The 16,901-nt window shown below is 39.4% G+C and overlaps 2 protein-coding genes and 1 long non-coding RNA gene across 7 annotated transcripts in view; 2 read left to right on the top strand and 1 right to left on the bottom strand.

Moving 5' to 3' along the window:
* nck2a (NCK adaptor protein 2a) overlaps positions 1-4,428 on the top strand; it is a 30,671-nt gene extending 26,243 nt beyond the window's left edge. Inside the window, exons 3-4 of the mRNA XM_026294807.1 lie at positions 597-1,366; positions 2,303-4,428. Coding sequence (XP_026150592.1) covers positions 597-1,366; positions 2,303-2,497 — 965 coding nt within the window. The 3' untranslated portion in view covers positions 2,498-4,428. The remainder of the gene's footprint in view (positions 1-596; positions 1,367-2,302) is intronic.
* Positions 917-14,841, bottom strand: LOC113123052 (uncharacterized). 5 transcript variants are annotated; one of them, XR_004463351.1, is made up of 7 exons: positions 14,614-14,841; positions 9,184-9,404; positions 8,308-8,461; positions 7,748-7,837; positions 5,268-5,339; positions 1,134-1,372; positions 917-1,034 (listed from the first exon to the last, which is right to left on the bottom strand). It is a non-coding gene; the product is annotated as an uncharacterized LOC113123052 (long non-coding RNA). The 5 variants fall into 5 exon arrangements; XR_004463352.1 differs by having other exon boundaries at positions 9,225-9,404; XR_004463349.1 differs by having other exon boundaries at positions 8,308-9,404.
* ecrg4a (ECRG4 augurin precursor a) lies at positions 12,870-16,845 on the top strand. Its single transcript, XM_026294808.2, has 4 exons — positions 12,870-12,957; positions 14,674-14,721; positions 14,836-15,005; positions 15,809-16,845. The coding sequence occupies exons 1-4, from the start codon at positions 12,888-12,890 to the stop codon at positions 15,956-15,958; spliced, it is 438 nt and encodes a 145-aa protein (XP_026150593.1). The 5' UTR covers positions 12,870-12,887; the 3' UTR covers positions 15,959-16,845.
* The last annotated feature ends 56 nt before the right edge of the window (positions 16,846-16,901 follow it).

Raw genomic sequence — 16,901 nt, 5'->3', positions numbered from 1 at the left:
CTGTAGAGCTCAGGTCATTCCCTGCTTCCTGACACCTGCTTTCAGTTGCAACAGCCTCTCACAGCAGCTGCCAACATGTGTTTTATTTAAGCATAAAACTACTATAATCAACATTTTTATAGAAACAGTAGATCAAATGACCACTTATATGTGAAAAGGGTTTTTTGTAGTGATAAACCCACAAATGATGAACCAACTCTGTAATTCAGTATCTTTCAGCTCACTGTTTTTATTCTACAGTAAATTCACTGTTTTGGATCAACTTAAAGATGCTGCAGGCAGCTGCTTTGACTGACCAGCTTTGATAAAACTACTGTACTCTACTTAGACTACCAGTCAAATGTCTGGGCACACTTTACTATTGAATTGAATAAGAAAGTGGGACCAAACATTTGACAAAACAAAGCTCAGTTGAAGACTCTGTATCAAATCGTCTGCTAACATATCAACCACAACATCATATGATTCTAACATCAAGGTTGTTATTTACAGACATCCATATAATGCAGTGTTAAGCCAAGTAGAATAAAAACTAAATCTGCCAGGTGTTATTAAAACACAGCCACCTTTCTCTTCTGCGTCTGTTCATGCTGCAGGTTTGGGGAAAACTAAGAGGAAGACAAGTGCCCGTGACGCTTCTCCAACGCCAAGCTCAGACACAGAGTGCCCTTCAAATGGCAGCGGTGGTGGAGTGGGAGGAGCAGCAGAGAGAATCTATGACCTCAACATCCCAGCTGTGGTCAAGTTTGCCTACACAGCAGAGAGGGACGACGAGCTGACCTTGATCAAGGGCTCCAGGGTCATCGTGATGGAGAAGTGTAGTGATGGCTGGTGGCGGGGCACCCAGGGGGGTCGCGTGGGCTGGTTTCCCTCCAATTATGTCCAGGAGGAGATGGGAGGACCAGATGACAGAGGAGATGGGGATTCTTCACGGGGTTACCACGGAGGCTCTCATGGGACTTTGTTGGCGAATGGGCGTGCAGGTGGACGTGGTGCAGTGCTCCACCTTGTTCAAACGCTCTACCCATTCAGCTCTGTAACAGAGGAGGAGCTGAACTTTGAGAAGGGAGAGGTTATGGAGGTTGTGGAGAAGCCTGAGAATGACCCAGAATGGTGGAGGTGTAAGAACTCACGTGGCATGGTAGGTCTGGTACCTAAAAACTATGTGATGGTGCTGGACGAGCGGCCCGCCCTGCCCTCCTCTACATCGAGTTCCCCACAGAACCGAATCTTGGCGCCGGCACGCTCAGGGAAGTTCGCTGGGAGGGACTGGTACTATGGCAACATCACCAGACACCAAGCTGAGTGTATACTCAACGAGAGAGGAGAGGAGGGCGACTTCCTCATAAGAGACAGCGAGTCATCGGTGAGTCTGTGGGGTGAAGTAATGAGAGTTGCATTAGGGAAGTTGGAAGAACGAGGAAGAGGAGATTTAATGCATTCTAGCAGGAAGAATAACAGAGATAGGAAATGTGTGTCCAAAAATATACAAGTTGGTTTCTGCATGCTATGGGCCTGTAGTTATAAAGTCTATAAGAATAGATATCACTAATCTTTAAGAGCAAAATGTAGGTGATCAGATATTTATTTATGCTCGGAACAGGACCTACTGCTCCACTGATTGCTTACAAGAAATGATTTTCATTATTAATTTGCCAATAATTTTGTGTAAGAGGACATTTGTTCGACCAACAGTCTAAACCCTTTTATAAATCAGTGTTAAGCAAATTCTAACCTTAGTTACGATAGATGATGTTAAATAATGATGTAGTTGTTGATTAATTAGCATTTTAATAGCAATTAACACCTGAACGAAATAAGATTCTACCACATTCATTGTGATGGAATAATAGGAAATTAATTGAAATGGAAACAAAAAAACGTAACTACTGCTGTTAGATGAGCTGTACAACATGTACAACTTAGTACACAGTGACAAGTGCAGAATCATATCAATCAAAGTGACTGCAAAAGAAAAAACAATTGATGCATATTGCACCAGGTAATGATGAGCCCTTTACAAACATGACAGGGGCTCTGTGCTGTAACATAAATACATACTACAATAATAGTACAAAAACAATGAGAGGTCCTTTGTTTTGCACCAGGAATTTGACTTGTCTTTCTTTCTCTTTAGTCCAAAATTTCCCATGCAGCAGTTTGATAAATGTGGGCCCATATTTTTAAACAGCAGAATATACTGCCACCTGGTGGCATAAAACATAGAGTTGTTAAATTTTACGGCATCTATTTTTCTGTGACTCGCAATTATCTTTCTAAAGACTCTGTCTTTGTTTTCCAGCCCAGTGATTTCTCCGTGTCCCTGAAGGCAGTGGGTAAGAATAAGCACTTTAAAGTGCAGCTGTCAGATGGAGTGTACTGTATCGGCCAGCGCAGGTTCAACTCCATGGATGAACTAGTGGAGCACTACAAGAAAGCCCCCATCTTCACCAGCGAACATGGAGACAAGCTGTACCTGGTCAAAGCCCTGCTGTGATCCACACCTCCTCACACTTAACACTGGATGTCTCTCTCTCTCTCTCTCTCTCTCACACACACACACACACACACATATAATATTAATGCCACTCCCTAACTGTCTTAACTCAAGCCTTAGCTCTGGACCCTGTTGCTGTGGCGTCTATACCACATCCGGATCTTCAGTCACATTCAAGTTTCATCAGTCTCCTTTTAGCAGTGACCGGGTGAAACTCTCTCCAGCTCCACATCTGAGCAGTTAACCGCAAGACTGTGCACTATGTCAACGCATACCCAACATCCTTCACACGCAGCACAGTGCTATACGCAGCTCTGAATTGGATGTGCTAATGTGCAGTAACCACACCTGCTGCTACCAGAACGCCCGAGGCCTTGTTTGGGGGTTGAGCTATCCTTCTGATGTCATACATAATGTCTATTTACTACCACACATATTGTAGGTTACACCATTGCTCTTAAACCACACAGAAGACATTTAACAGTTCAGAGAGGACTCATAGCTCCGGGGGACCATACTGTGGTGTTGTCCTGTCTGATAGCTGTTTTATTTTGTTCATTTATTTTTTTAATTGTTTTTTTTTTTTTTCCTCGTGTTTTTTTTGTCAAAGTTAATTTAAAAAATGTTGCTCTTTTCATACCATGACTTCACAAAGTGACCAGAATCACTCTCTTGCCTTTTTCTCCTAATTTTTCACAATTTTCTACAAGATTTCTCTCCCCTTTTTGAACTCGTCTTCTGTCACTTTTTCACTCATGTTTCCACAGACCCAGTCATCATTAGCAATGTTAAATCTGAATACAAAACTTCCTGTACTATTTCTTAAAGGCAGTAGGGGGAGTGTAATGCAATAGAGGTGAACTATGACTTCCAGTAGAGTTTGAATGTTTATCAATGTAACCAAATGTGCCACCCTGTACCGATACTACTGGCTCCAGGTCTGCTCTGCACTCATCATACTTGGCATTCACTCATAGCTCTATGGTCATGCTTAATTTTATGTCCCATTGAACGTGTTCTTGTTCTCCAGTATGTGGCTAGATCTACATGGGGATACTGACTGAAGAGTAATTAAAATGATTTTTTTTTTTTTTTTTTTAACACTTTTGAGTAAACGCAATCTGCTCCTGTGAATGAATGCAGTTAGAAAAGTTAGTCTTCTGATGGTAGTATTTGTTTAAAGATAATTATATCTGTGAATGTTGTGATTACAGAGAGTTTTGCAAGAAATGTATCATTATTTAGAAAAAGTACGCAATATAGTGATTGACTGAAACCTCAACAGAAATTTTACTTAGAACAGGGCAGGCCCAAGCTCTACTTTTATAATTCACAAATTATCAGGTGGAAAAAATTATTTGGAAATACTACAAAGACTAAACCTCCCCTGGCCGGTGTTTGTCCATTCATTTATGAGCCATAGCTGGTTTATCTAGGATCAAATTTAAAGCTAAAGAAAAGGAGGAACTGTTTTTTTTTCTTTTTCTTCCTCTGAAATCAAGCACCAATTTTGCAAAATTACTCAACACTTTTTAGTTGTAAAACAGCTGAAGTCAATATTACTACTTGCAAAGGGGGCTTAGCAAGCGGTTAACTTATAACGATCACTGTTAAGAAGCCAAATATACTGTCAGATTTGTGATGAAAAATCTAGTCCTACCAAACATTTTCCTTGTTAATTTTCTTTTGCTATGTGCATTTGTTTACCAATAGAAGTGTTGCTGATCACGGGGTCCTCAGCTTTTATATGATATATCTGAATGTTATTGAACAATGTTATTTAATTCTTGTCTCCACTGTATGTATATATTCAAAATAAGATTAAGGTGCATATGCGAATTGTTAAGATCTAACTATGGTACTGTATCACCGACAACATGATGAGAATTTAAATACTTTTGTTCAATAAAAATTTTGGAAGATTACTAAAATGACATTTGTTGAAATGTGTGATTGGTAGTGAAGTTTACAATGCTGTTTAACGGGAAGAGCTTGTTCTAAACACATCACTTTTTTTTTTCATCATATACCAACACAGCAGCAGCAATTTCAGAGTTCACTGTCATACTCAACGAGACCTTTATAAGTGGAGGAGCCAGATGGAGCATTGGTCACGATTAACGCTACGTTTAATGGCTGACATACTGCACCACCTGAGCTACAGCTGCACAATCTGTCATCCAGTTCTGTTTAATCTCAAAACACACAAATTAAAAACTGGCCCATATAACTGTCAGATGAGAAACGCAAAATGATTGCACCATATCTAGTATTTCAGTTACTTCAGGTCTAAAAGATTTTTTAAATAAGTTTATCCCTAAAGTATATTAGTCCTAATTAGCAAGCAGGTTAATGCATCACAGCAAATGGGCTATCAGTTATTAATTTGGAAAATAAGGTTTTAGCAAAGTAAAACCTACTAAGTATCATCCCCTGGATAGAGTACGGTATCTGTCAGCTGGTGGAGTTAGAGTCTGGCTGATGGTTGAGGCCACCTGAGAGAAGTGTTTGTGTCTGCATCAGTCATGATTAAACAACCATCTGCCTCAGCTTTGGTGGCACAGAGCAACCACCAGTTGGGATTTCATATCTCTGTGTGATGGCTGAAACACCCGAGTGGATCCCCACACGTCATATTCAAGTTAGACTGTTATATTACTTTCTGGATTAAGAAATTACTCATTTGGTCTACATGGATTTTATGTTTAACAAGTACAGAAAATGTTGGTTATGCTGATTAAAAAAAATATAGAAATGTGGGCTGCAGTACCTTAAAATATCCACACGATGGCATTAGTGGGCTTCTTTTGTCGTTCATATTTTCAAATTCCATGACATACGCCTACAAAAGACAAAATCATACACTGATATAAAAAAACAAATTTTCTCTTTAATGTTACATGTTAATTAACATTTGATTTCCTACTGTCTGAGCAGAACCATTTCCAATGATCTCAGCTCAGAAAAAAAAACCAGTTTATAATAATTCTGAATTTTCAGCCTTTTAAAAATTCAATTTCAAAACCAATAAAAACAAAATGTTTCATCCTGGCTCAAGGATGGACTAACAAGGGGAAGTCCACAGCTGTAACCTAAAATTGTTTATTTCAGTTAATTACTTAATCAATCAAGAACTTTATTTGTCACCTAGGGCCAATTCCTGGCATGTAAGTTTACAGTTTTACAGTTTACACAGTTAAACACACAGAATAGTATCCGCTATATAAATTTAAGAAGAAAAGACAAAAATAAAATGAACCAAAGCAAAAGCAGGCAAACCCAAAAGGTTGAGGCCAGTGGAGAGAGAGAGAGAGAGAGAGAGAGAGAGAGAGAGAGAGAGAGAGAGAGAGAGAGAGAGAGGGAGAGAGAGAGAGAGAGAGGGAGAGACAGAGAGAGAGAGAGCGAGAGAGAGAGAGAGAGAGACAGAGAGACGGAGACGGAGACAGAGACAGAGACAGGTTGCTCTGGCTACAAGAGTAACTTAACATCCATGTGTGAGATTGTAAAATGCAGTATATTCCCAGCCACTTTACTGTAAATCAATTCAATGGCACCCTTGTGACCAAACAAATGGAATAAAAAGAGTCTGAGTAAAGTATCTGTGGTGTTGCCTCCACAGTACAAGGCAACGCCCTGTTTCCCCCAGCAGGTCACACCCCTGCAAGTCATAAAAACAGAAAGTATCTCTGGTGTGGAAAATCCAGAGTTGTAACTCAGTGGTAATTCAGTGTTATAAAATATAATAGTTTGATATCGCCAACTCCCCGATTACACAACAGCTTTAAACAGCATACTGAAGATCAGATCCTGCACTGAACAACAAATCGTTTACAAAATAAAGTCAATTAATATTAACATCAATATTCCACACAAACAACCTGGAGTCACCTATAAACCCATCCAACTGATCTAAACCCATCCCACAGTCCACAGGTAGATACACATGTTAATTCACTAGACACTGAATGTGTCAAGAAAGTATCTATAGAGCTCAAGCTTCAGCCTACACTTCCACTAAATAAATAAATAAATAAATGTTTTTTTTATATCATTCTTAAAAGGCTGAATCCCTATGATCACTTTCATGTCGTCCTCCTTCCTCACCAGATAATAAAACCAAAGGAGCAAAAGAGAACACAGCAGAGGCAGAAAGCCAAAGAAAGAAAACAGTCGTATGTGCTAATAATGTAGGCTACTACACAAGTTGTAATTTTAAACTCATCTCAGTGAAACCTTTGTGGTAACGTTCAGGTAATTTTAAGACTGATGTTCAATTGCAAATACAAAGAAAGTGGCTTTTCAGCATGGGTGATGTATTCAAGGAACACAAATGATGACATGACAGGGATCGAACACAAGACTGATGCAGTACTGAAATGGTCTTTTGTTGTTAAAATAAAAAAAAAAAAAAAGAAAAGACTATTCCAACACACTAAAGACTTTCAGAAACACAAATGTCCCCATTTCAATATGATCGGTGCCTGTAAAAGCCCACGCACAACACACACTCAGACTGAGCTGCTTGCTTCTTTCGTCAAGAATCATGTAGAAATTCTATTCATGGTTTAATCATTTAATCTGTCTTACTAGGGTTTGTTACATATTTGGTCTTACTTGTCTGTAACTCACCATCAGTGGTGGCCAGACCACTCTAGAAAGGGATATGTTTATTGTTGCTGAGACTCGCTGAGGCTTCACAAGTTAAATAAAGGTGAAATAAACTGAGCCTGAAAAGTCTCCACAAAATGCCCTATGGCCGGACGCTGGTAGAGTCTGTCTGGATACCAGGTGTCAAAACTGTCTAGTACATGTTTCTTTTCACCCGCCCTCACACATCTTTTCACACTCTATCCTGATTGTGTCTCTCCTTTTCACCTTGAAAAGAAAATCTAAATCAATCCAAGTAGCTTAAGGCCAAACATCACATGCTGAGCTCCTGATTGTTGTGACAATCTTGTTAAATATATATAGTTGTGAAATAATGAGTGATTCTTTAGTCATTAACACAAAGAGTGCCAGCAGCTGGATCCAGATGTGACATCAAATTTAATTTCCCCCTGTCTAAATCATCTTGAAATCAAAGAGTAAAGTATTGAAGTTATTTTTTTATTTATACTTCATGCCTAGTAAATGTGACACTACATGCTGCTATACAAAGTAAACAGACATGAAAGGTGTTAAAGAAGCTCTGACGTGCTTTGGAGAAAGGCGGGTGTAAAGGGGAAAAGTGTGAAAAACAAACATGTCTACCTTTTTCTCTTCTTCTGATCCACATGCAGACTCCCTTAGACCAGTCTCAGGGGGAAGGACAGGACACAGCATCACGAGCCTAATCAGCTGCTGACCAGGTAAGACGAGATGGTAGATGATATTTGATGAAGCAGAGGAGATGTTAAACCATAAAAGCAATTCTTTTCTTCTCCATAAATAATTTTAAAGGAACATGGCATTTTATTAACTTTCAACACTACAGTGGCTGGATATTCTATTGGGAGCTGAAGTCATATACAAACTTTTCTTTGCAGAGATTTCATCAGGTTAAGCATCTGCTGTCCTGTCCCTGAAAGCATGCGTGCTGTGTGTGTATCTTTGCTGGTCTACTCTCTTCTGCTTGGATGCCTCCCTCCTGCAGGTGTGGCATCAGCTCATACAGCTCATACACTACACAGCATGGACCCACGGATGGGCTTAACTTTGTGATGTGCAATAATACTGTGAAATAACATTGACAACTCCTGCTGTCTCCGTGTTGTCCAATAGCAACAGAGGAGAGCGAGGTGGCGGAGAGGGAAAAACAAAGCCTTCCTTACTGGGGCCTGTGGTCGTCAGACTTCTTCGGGTGGCTGGAGGAGCTACGAGCTCAGGCGGCTTACGACGGGATGGAGGACCTGGCTCGGACCTTCTGGGCTCACTTCCCCATCGGCAGAGAGCTGGGTTACGACAGTCCTGAGTCTGACCCTCAGCCTGAGCAGTGAGGAGAGACAGGGTGCAGCTGAGAGATTTAAGAGTGTGTGAGCAAGTAAAAGTCACCTGTGACTGTATAGACACTGACATTTCAGGCGATGAATAGTAGTTTGGTAGTTTATAAATATTGTGCTTTATTAACACTGACTTTTGCATGTATAAGAATAACTGCAATTTATCTCCTAGTTTTATTCTGTCAAGTATGAGACATTTCCCCTCTGAACTTCTTAAAAGGTTTCAATAAATTAGTAGAGTCCAAAAACAAACAAAGCTATTTTTTTATTTTACAACATTTTACAAATGTATGAAACAGCTAAAATAATGGGTCTTTTTTGAAAGAATCCAGTCAAATATCAGAGTTAAAGGGAATACTGAAACTAAAATGCACATGTGCATATTTTACAGGTAATAAAAGACGTTCACAGAATTCTTTAAACTTTAGGATTTGCCTTTTGAGTGAAGCGTGGTTGTGTAAGAGACATCTGCAATGTGTGAGCACAAGTGTCATCTACTAAAACAAAAAAACAAAAAACATGCAGGCTGTCAGCTCAAGTGTGACAGGACAGGTGGAAGAAAGATGGAGGAAGAGAAAGAGATGGACAGGGATGAAGGAACAAGATGAAATTTTGGTTTGGAGTAAAAATCAATATTTATATCTGATTATCTGATCGTCCACTACCTAATTCCTGGGAAACAAATAATGTCAAACATGAAAGTTTTACCTCTTTCTGCTTCCTGTTTCCAGGAATACTCTGACACAGACCTGTTCATTTCCCATTTTCGTGCAGCTCAGTCCGTGGCTTATTTGGATGGGCATCATCAAACTGGGTGTCAGATGAAGGTTTGTGGCCACATTCTCTCTGAACTGTGTCTTTTCTCCCCCTCATTTTCATTCTCTTCTTTTACACCATTCTGCTCCAGCACTAAAAACTGCCACAGGCACCTGAAGGAAACATGAGTGATCAGTCATGTCTGCATATCCAATGCTTCCTAGCAAAAGACCTTTGAAACCCAAATTGAGAAAATCTGTATGTGAATCTCAGAAATGCACAGGCATCTGTTTGCACTTTGGTATTTTTGTTTCCCATCTTTAATGGAAATATGTGCCCGAGGCCAAGGAACCTTTATGAAGTGGAAGTAGAAGTCGGTAACTCGGGCTGCTCATTCTGTGAAGAAGCCTGAGAGAGCAGGGTTGCCTGGTATTTACACACCAGCTGTGACTCAGACTCTTCAGCTCAGTTCACTTCAGAATGAACTAACTCTTTTTCATCATACCTGTGTGAGTATGCAGCTGAATTCAGCTACTCCCCTCCAAAAGTATCGGAACAGTCAATTATCTTACTTTATTTTTGCTGTAGACTGAAAACATTTGGGTTTGACATCAAAAGATGAATATGAGACAAGAGCTCAACATTTCAGCTTTTATTATTCATATTGGAACATGTGACTGACAGGTGTGTTTTGTTGCCCAGGTGTGTCCTATAGCATTAACTACACAAACACTAACTAGTGCTGAATGTTTCCGCTCAGTTTCAGATTTCGGTTTTTCCTGTGCACACTGCATTTATAGTTAGAGGTGAAGCAGATGAAGCCTCATGAAGCTCTGAGGCTTTCATGTCGAAAAAGATTCAAAGTTTTGGAGACTTCAGTCTATGGCCAACTGAAGCCATAGCCACCTCTGGAGAGCACGACTGAACCACGGACACTGTTTCAACCCCATGTCAGCAATAAAAGTTCAGAAAAGACTGTGTGGTGGTTTTAACCTGCTGATGTTTTTTGTTCAAAAGTCTATAGAAACCAGACCAGAGATCTTTAATTCCTGACATTCTACGTGGACTGTCCTGTAAAGCCCACAGGTTGTAGAGCCACTGAAACGCATCAAATCATTTTGACTTTTGAATCAATGAAGCTCAAAGTGAAGCAGCCGAACGTCGAGCCTCGAACGTTACCGGTCACATGACAGTGGTGTTTTTGTTACACGCTCCGCTTCAGGAACAGAGATTAGCTCCGGAGCCTCGGTGTCGTTTGCCAACATGAAAAGCAAAGAGCTGTCTATGGGTGAAAAACAGGCGATAGTGAAGCTGAAAGAAGAAGGTAAATCAATCCGAGTCATTGCACAAAAATTGGCCATAGCCAGTACAACCATTTGGAATGTCCTGAAGAAGAGAGAAACCACTGGTGCCCTGAGTAACAGGCTGCGAACAGGCAGACCAAGGAAAACAACAGCAGCTGACGACAGAAACATTGTGAGAGCTGTGAAGAAAAACCCTAATACAACTGTTAGTGACATCAACAACAGCCTCCAGAGAGCAGGAGTGACAGTATCACAGTCTACTGTCCGCAGGAGACTTCATGAACAAAACTACAGAGGCTACACCGGAAGTCCCAAACCGCTCACTAGCAGGAAGAAAAGGAAGAGCAGGCTGGAATTAGCCAAAAAGTACAAAGACAAGCCTCAGAAATGCTGAGACAAAGTTTTATGGACTGATAGGACAAAGATGAACCTTTACCAAAGTGATTTAAAGGTTTGGAGAAAGAAAAGACCTGCTCATGATCCCAAACATACAAGCTCATCTGTGAAACAGTGGAGGTAATGGGCTTGGGCTTTCATGGCTTCTTCTGGGACAGGCTCATTGATCTGTAACACATGTTGGCAGCAGCAAAATGAGCTCAGAAGTCTACAGAAACATCTTCTCTGCCAATTTAAAGAAAGATGCAACCAAACTGATTGGGAGATCCTTCATCATGCAGACAATGAGCCAAAATAACAAAGGAGTTCATCAGGGGCAAGAAGTGGAAGGTTGTAGACTGGCCAAGTCAGTCTCCAGACTTATAGAGCAGCATTTGACCTGCTAAAGAGGAGACCGAAGGGAGTAACTCCCCAAAACAAACAACTGAAAGAGGCTGAGATGAAAGCCTGGAAAAGCATCACAAAAGAAGAATGCAAAAGTTTGGTGGTGTCAATGGGTCACGGGCCTGATGCAGTTACTGCAAGCAAACGATTTGCAACTAAATATTACATCTTATTCACTTTAATCTATTTTACATCTATCCTTTCCAATACTTTGCTCACCTAAAACTGTGGTGTTCTGTTACAAATAAAGCATTATTCTAAGTTGTGTATCAGATCCAGATGTAAACACCTGGAAATAAAAGCTGAAATGTTGAGCTCTTGTCTCATATTCATCTTTTGATGTCAAACCCAAATGTTTTCAGTCTACAGCAAAAATAAAGTAAGATAATTGACTGTTCCGATACTTTTGGAGGGGAGTAGCTGAATTCAGCTGCATACTCACACAGGTATGATGAAAAAGAGATTAGTTCATTCTGAAGGGAACTGAGCTGAAGAGTCTGAGTCACAGCTTGTCTCATATTCATCTTTTTATGTCAAACTATGTTTTCACTCTACAGCAAAAATAAAGGAACTGACCTCACTGTTCCAATGCTTTTGGAGGGGAGTGTAGCTGATGACAAGTAGGTTTCATCTATGGAGCATGCAGCCACTTTTGGGAGATGGAATAAGAATTGCTACATTTATTCATTCTCATACTTTCTCTGTTGCTTTAGGTTCCATTTTTTTCCTCCTTGTCTTTTGTTGCTCATCATCATCTTTCAAAAAGCAGTGCAATCTCCTGCCACGCACACACACAAAATCATCATAAGTTCAAGCCCAGTCAAACAAGAATTTCTGAATTAAACCTCTACAGTAACATCCTTATTCAAACTGGTATTGGAAAGGCTATGATGTATTAATGTACAGCAGTTTACAGGGAAATGGTGACTGATAAACACAGTAACAGTGACTTTTGATTAACAGTAACAATTTTCCACTCAGGAATGAAAAGTTCAAGTCATCACAAATAGTTTAGGCTAATTTAATACATGTAGTGTTTCTGCAACCACAGCCCTTGGTCTGGTATGAGCAGTAGCATATAATGATGTAGGTAAAAATTAAAAAAAAAGAGGATGAATGTATTAAATACAGCTGGAAAAGACACTGTAGCTCAACCTTTGTGCCGCAAAAAAACAAAACAAAAAGGAAAAAAAATCCTGCAGCGCAAAAACTGGACAGATCAAAGTGCACAAAATCTCAACTGCAATGCTATGAAATCCTGATACTTTTTCATAGAATAACTGTGTATTATAAACCACATTCAGCTATGTTGAACGCTGCTTTTTCCCCACATTTCTCACTGTGGCTCATGTGCTGTATGTATGGGAAATGGAAAAGTACCTGGGACACACATGAAAATTCATTTCAGAGTGGAAAAACTCCCAGATGAAGCCCTGTTTCTGTAGGCAGGGAGGTTTCACAGCATTCCATCACCATGGGCTAGTTTCCACTGGCCGCCTACTCTTTTCCCTGGGTGTGCAGCAGTTTATACGCAGTCTTTAAGCAGCTCTGTGAAAACTGAGTGTGTTGAAGATGGCATCCCAGCAGCTATATTTGAGGTTAATAGGGTTAGCTGTATTGCTGACACTGTTGGCTCTTAGAGGTGAGTTCAATTCGGTTGTTTTGTCAGCTTCACATTTTCTCTGCTCTTAAAATCTAACACTTTTAGTCCACATATCACCTGGCCAAATGCTTATGCCAACATTTTTGTGGTAGTGTTTGTAAAAAAGTACTAGCAATAAAAAAAGATAAATTGTTGCATGTCAGCACAGTGAAGAGAAAATACACTCAATAATGCACATATACAGAATAAAAGTACTGGTAGTTTCTGCTGCTTGCTTTTTATAACAAAGAATATATACATGGATTTAGCAAACATTTGACATAGACATTCTGTTACACTATGGAAGCATGCAATAAATGAGATAAACATGCAATAACAATGCAATGCAATGGTCTTTAGCTGAGAAAAGAAAAGTGAACGTGTGTGTTTTGAACTACTGTTCCTTTTATCTTTCTGGTCTGTAGAAAACCTGAAATCTGTGTATCAAGCAGTCTGTACAGCTGCACAACTGTAGTACATTATGCTCTTACAGGGCATACCTCACAGATCTAAAGTTTTTTTCTTATCCAATTATGATAATCAGACTTTTGATGTCTTCAGGTTCAGTGGTATGCCACAGGGTTCTGCTTTAGCACCAGGGGTTTTTAAATTGTGAAGGTTAAACTAGTTCTGCAGATATTTTCCAGTGTGCTTTTCCATGTAATCCTAACCCTGAACAGGAAAACACTGTTTCCAACCTAAAGCATAATCAGAATATTAGAATAACATTTTATCTTTTTACTGTTGTTACAAAGCATGTATATTGCATACATTAAAATGCACTAATTAGATGTATAATGCACTATTAGAGATGCCAAGAGGTTAACAAATTTCAAATGATGGTTGTGGGGGAAAAAAGGTTCATAAACTCCCCATGCAAAAGTCTGCTGTGAACAGACTTCTACAGGAAACTGCTGTTCATAGCTCATTTGTAACAAAATCAGGAAAAAAACAAAAAACAAAACATAAACAAAAAAACATATGCAAGCAATTTTCACCAAATGTAGCCTTCCACTTCTAACTGCACAGCGAAAATGTTTTTTTTTTAGGTCAGCATAAAACAGTGTATATGGTGTTTGACTAATGGAAATGTGCTCAGATATGGGGAGGGACTTTTCTGAGAGAGCAGTAACTTGCAACAACAAGTATTGCAAAAGGTCATCAGACTGAACTGGATTTGTGCACAGGGAAAAAGAAGAAAAGCTAAATTGTTAGTGCCCTTTGTTTATATGAGCATTTGCCACACAGAGTGGAGTCGAGCAGCAGAAAGCATGACGCTATCGCAAATTGCACAAATCACATGCAAACTGGCCAATAGCTGATTGTGAGTGGGCAAATTCGTCATTAGCCACACAATGAAACCAAACTAATTTAGGAAACTCAAAATGGGCAAAAAGACAATGGGCAAAACTACTGAAGTTAATCAGAAAATCTGCTACAGCAAAAACAGAATAATCAAAATATTTTTGATGTAGTTTGGACTTAATATTAAGCTGGAGCACACCTTGCTACTATTGATGTGGGCTTAAATATGGCTTCATTAAACACTTAAGGTATATTCCACTTGATCTACAACTACAGTTCAAACTGAGCATAAACATTATGTTACTGTTCAGAAATTAATGGCAGCCGTGCTTTATTATTCAACAGTCTTACCTGTCATGAAGTCAGTTGTTCATATTGCAGCTGATTAGCTCTTTGTTGGCTCCTTTACAGATGTATCCAGTGACAGCAGCTTACACAAGATCTTAAGGAAAAGAGAGGGTAACACAGATACACAGCCTTATTCAACAGTGTTAGCATCTTGGGGATACAAAGATCAACAGTGATGAGTGTTATTGCCTTTTATTCTTTTTCCCCATTTGTGCTTCCATCCAGTGGCAGGAGCTGGTACTGGCCCCTCGAAATCGTCTGTTGCCATCCGTCCATCCAAGGCTCAAGAGTTTCTGGCAAAGCTCAGCAGAACCAAGAGGAACATTTGGGATCGCAGCAGACCAGATGTACAGCAGTGGATTATGCAGTTTATGTACATGGGATTTGATGAGCAGGTGAGTTCTGTCTGTTCCAAGCGAGTTCAGGTTTTCTCTGAACTTTGTAACTTTTTCAACAAGACAAAACAAAAAAAAAAAAAACAAATAAAAAAGAAAAACAATATCTAGTGGAGCCAACAGCAGGCCAGGGACCCTGCAAAGTTGTAAAAAAAACAAAAAACAAAACATGATGTTGCTCTTTAAACCCAAACACACAGTCATGATACAATTAAACCACATCCACATGGATTTTCAGGGGCTTTAAAACCTAACAAAAACACACAAAATGCAAAAAATAAATAAAAAGTATAGACAGAAATGTGGAGCAAACTGCAGTCTGATCTGATGTCAAAAAGAAAAGTCACACATAACATCAAAATGTTGTTGGCTGACAGAGCAATACAAATGTAGAACTGAATATATGACAATAACATGAATTTCATCTTACACACCCAGAGCCAGATCGAGTATCTTCCAGGTCAGCGACTCTAATGCCTAATTCACCAAGGACAGTGAGGAGAGAAGGGAACAGATAAGAGCAGAAAAAAGGGAGAAGGCTGCACAAAATAACCCAGCTGCCACTATTTTGACAGCTGACAGCATTTGCATTTCTGCCAGTATAGTAACATAAACCCTTTGTTGTCACATCGTAAAAGGCCAAAGCTGTCAAAGCATTGGTCTTTTCAATGTTTGTCTTTTATGGATGTCTCTTTGGTCTCTGTGTGCCTGCACACAGTCTCAATGGACACATTATTAGGTTATTAGCTTTAGAATTCTGGGGGTGTGATTTTCCTAACATCTGTAATGTTTCTCCTCATCAGAGGCTGGAAACTGACCTCTCATACTGGATGGACCATGCACGCTCCAGTGACCATGGACGTCAGCACCACTATGATGAAAACTCCCCCACTGGTCCGCGTGACCCTGCCTCTTACAGACACGGAGCTAATGTCAACTACGACTACTATTAACACCAGTCACAAACACAGATCACCACATCTCTGCATCAATGATCAAACTTTGATTTTTTTGTGTGAGTCAGTAACTTACCTTCTCTTTGAGCTGTCATGCATTCTGTTAACACCTGGGTACTCCACAGCTCCTCTGGCTTTTTGTCTTGATTGGTTACACCCACCATTAGGGCTGGGAGGAAGGGCTAAAAGGTAATATCTCAATTTTCTTTGAAGGATAATTTGTGATTTTAATAGATTTTTTAACCTACAAGATAGTGCTGTTTTATATATCTATGTTTAGGACTTAATGTAGATTATAGTTAAACAAGAATAATAAAAGACCTGAAACACCTGCAAGTCATCATTTTTATGCATGTAAAAAAAAACAAAAACAAAAACAAAAAGGTTATATCCCATATATCTATGGTGTGCTTCAACAAAACAGACCACAACTTTCAACAGCAGAAAAGTCTGAAAACGAATTCAGCATTTTCCTGCTGTTTGCATTTCTCCCCTGGAATGTACATCAGCTGCATATCTGCAGACCACTAGTCTAGTCACATTCAGTTTATGTATCACTTACTGTTTTGACAAAAAAACTAACTTTTTTTGGTGCAAATGTTAATCAGTTTTCATGATTTCAATAATTTATTCATTATGCAAAATGCATATTCAAATTAACTGGAGTTGTCATTCAGCTGCACAGCACCAACATTGTCGTCTTTCTGTTGCTACATCATTAGGTTAGAGAAATGAACACAACACAAAACTGTATTTTGCTCTTATTAGAATTTCCCTTAGTTCTACAAGTAAAGCTTTGAGGCAGCTGGCTGTATGAAATACTGGGAAAATCTGATGCTCTTTTTCTATCACTAGATCATTGTAAATAAATATGTGGCTCTGTACTTCCTGTCTCTCCTGTTTTTTTTGTTATAATTACAAAAAAATGTTTCCCTAATTA

This window comes from Mastacembelus armatus, chromosome 21, assembly GCF_900324485.2.
Source record: "Mastacembelus armatus chromosome 21, fMasArm1.2, whole genome shotgun sequence".
Taxonomy (NCBI): domain Eukaryota; kingdom Metazoa; phylum Chordata; class Actinopteri; order Synbranchiformes; family Mastacembelidae; genus Mastacembelus; species Mastacembelus armatus.
Note: the sequence above shows the minus strand (reverse complement) of the source record. Positions and strands in the feature narration are given on the sequence as shown.

Coding starts and splice junctions, on each gene's coding strand:
- ecrg4a (XM_026294808.2), top strand. CDS start 12,888: ATGGCATCCCAGCAGCTATATTTGAGGTTAATAGGGTTAGCTGTATTG. Junction 14,722..14,835: donor GATCTTAAGGAAAAGAGAGG/GTAACACAGATA, acceptor GCTTCCATCCAG/TGGCAGGAGCTGGTACTGGC. Junction 15,006..15,808: donor ACATGGGATTTGATGAGCAG/GTGAGTTCTGTC, acceptor TCTCCTCATCAG/AGGCTGGAAACTGACCTCTC.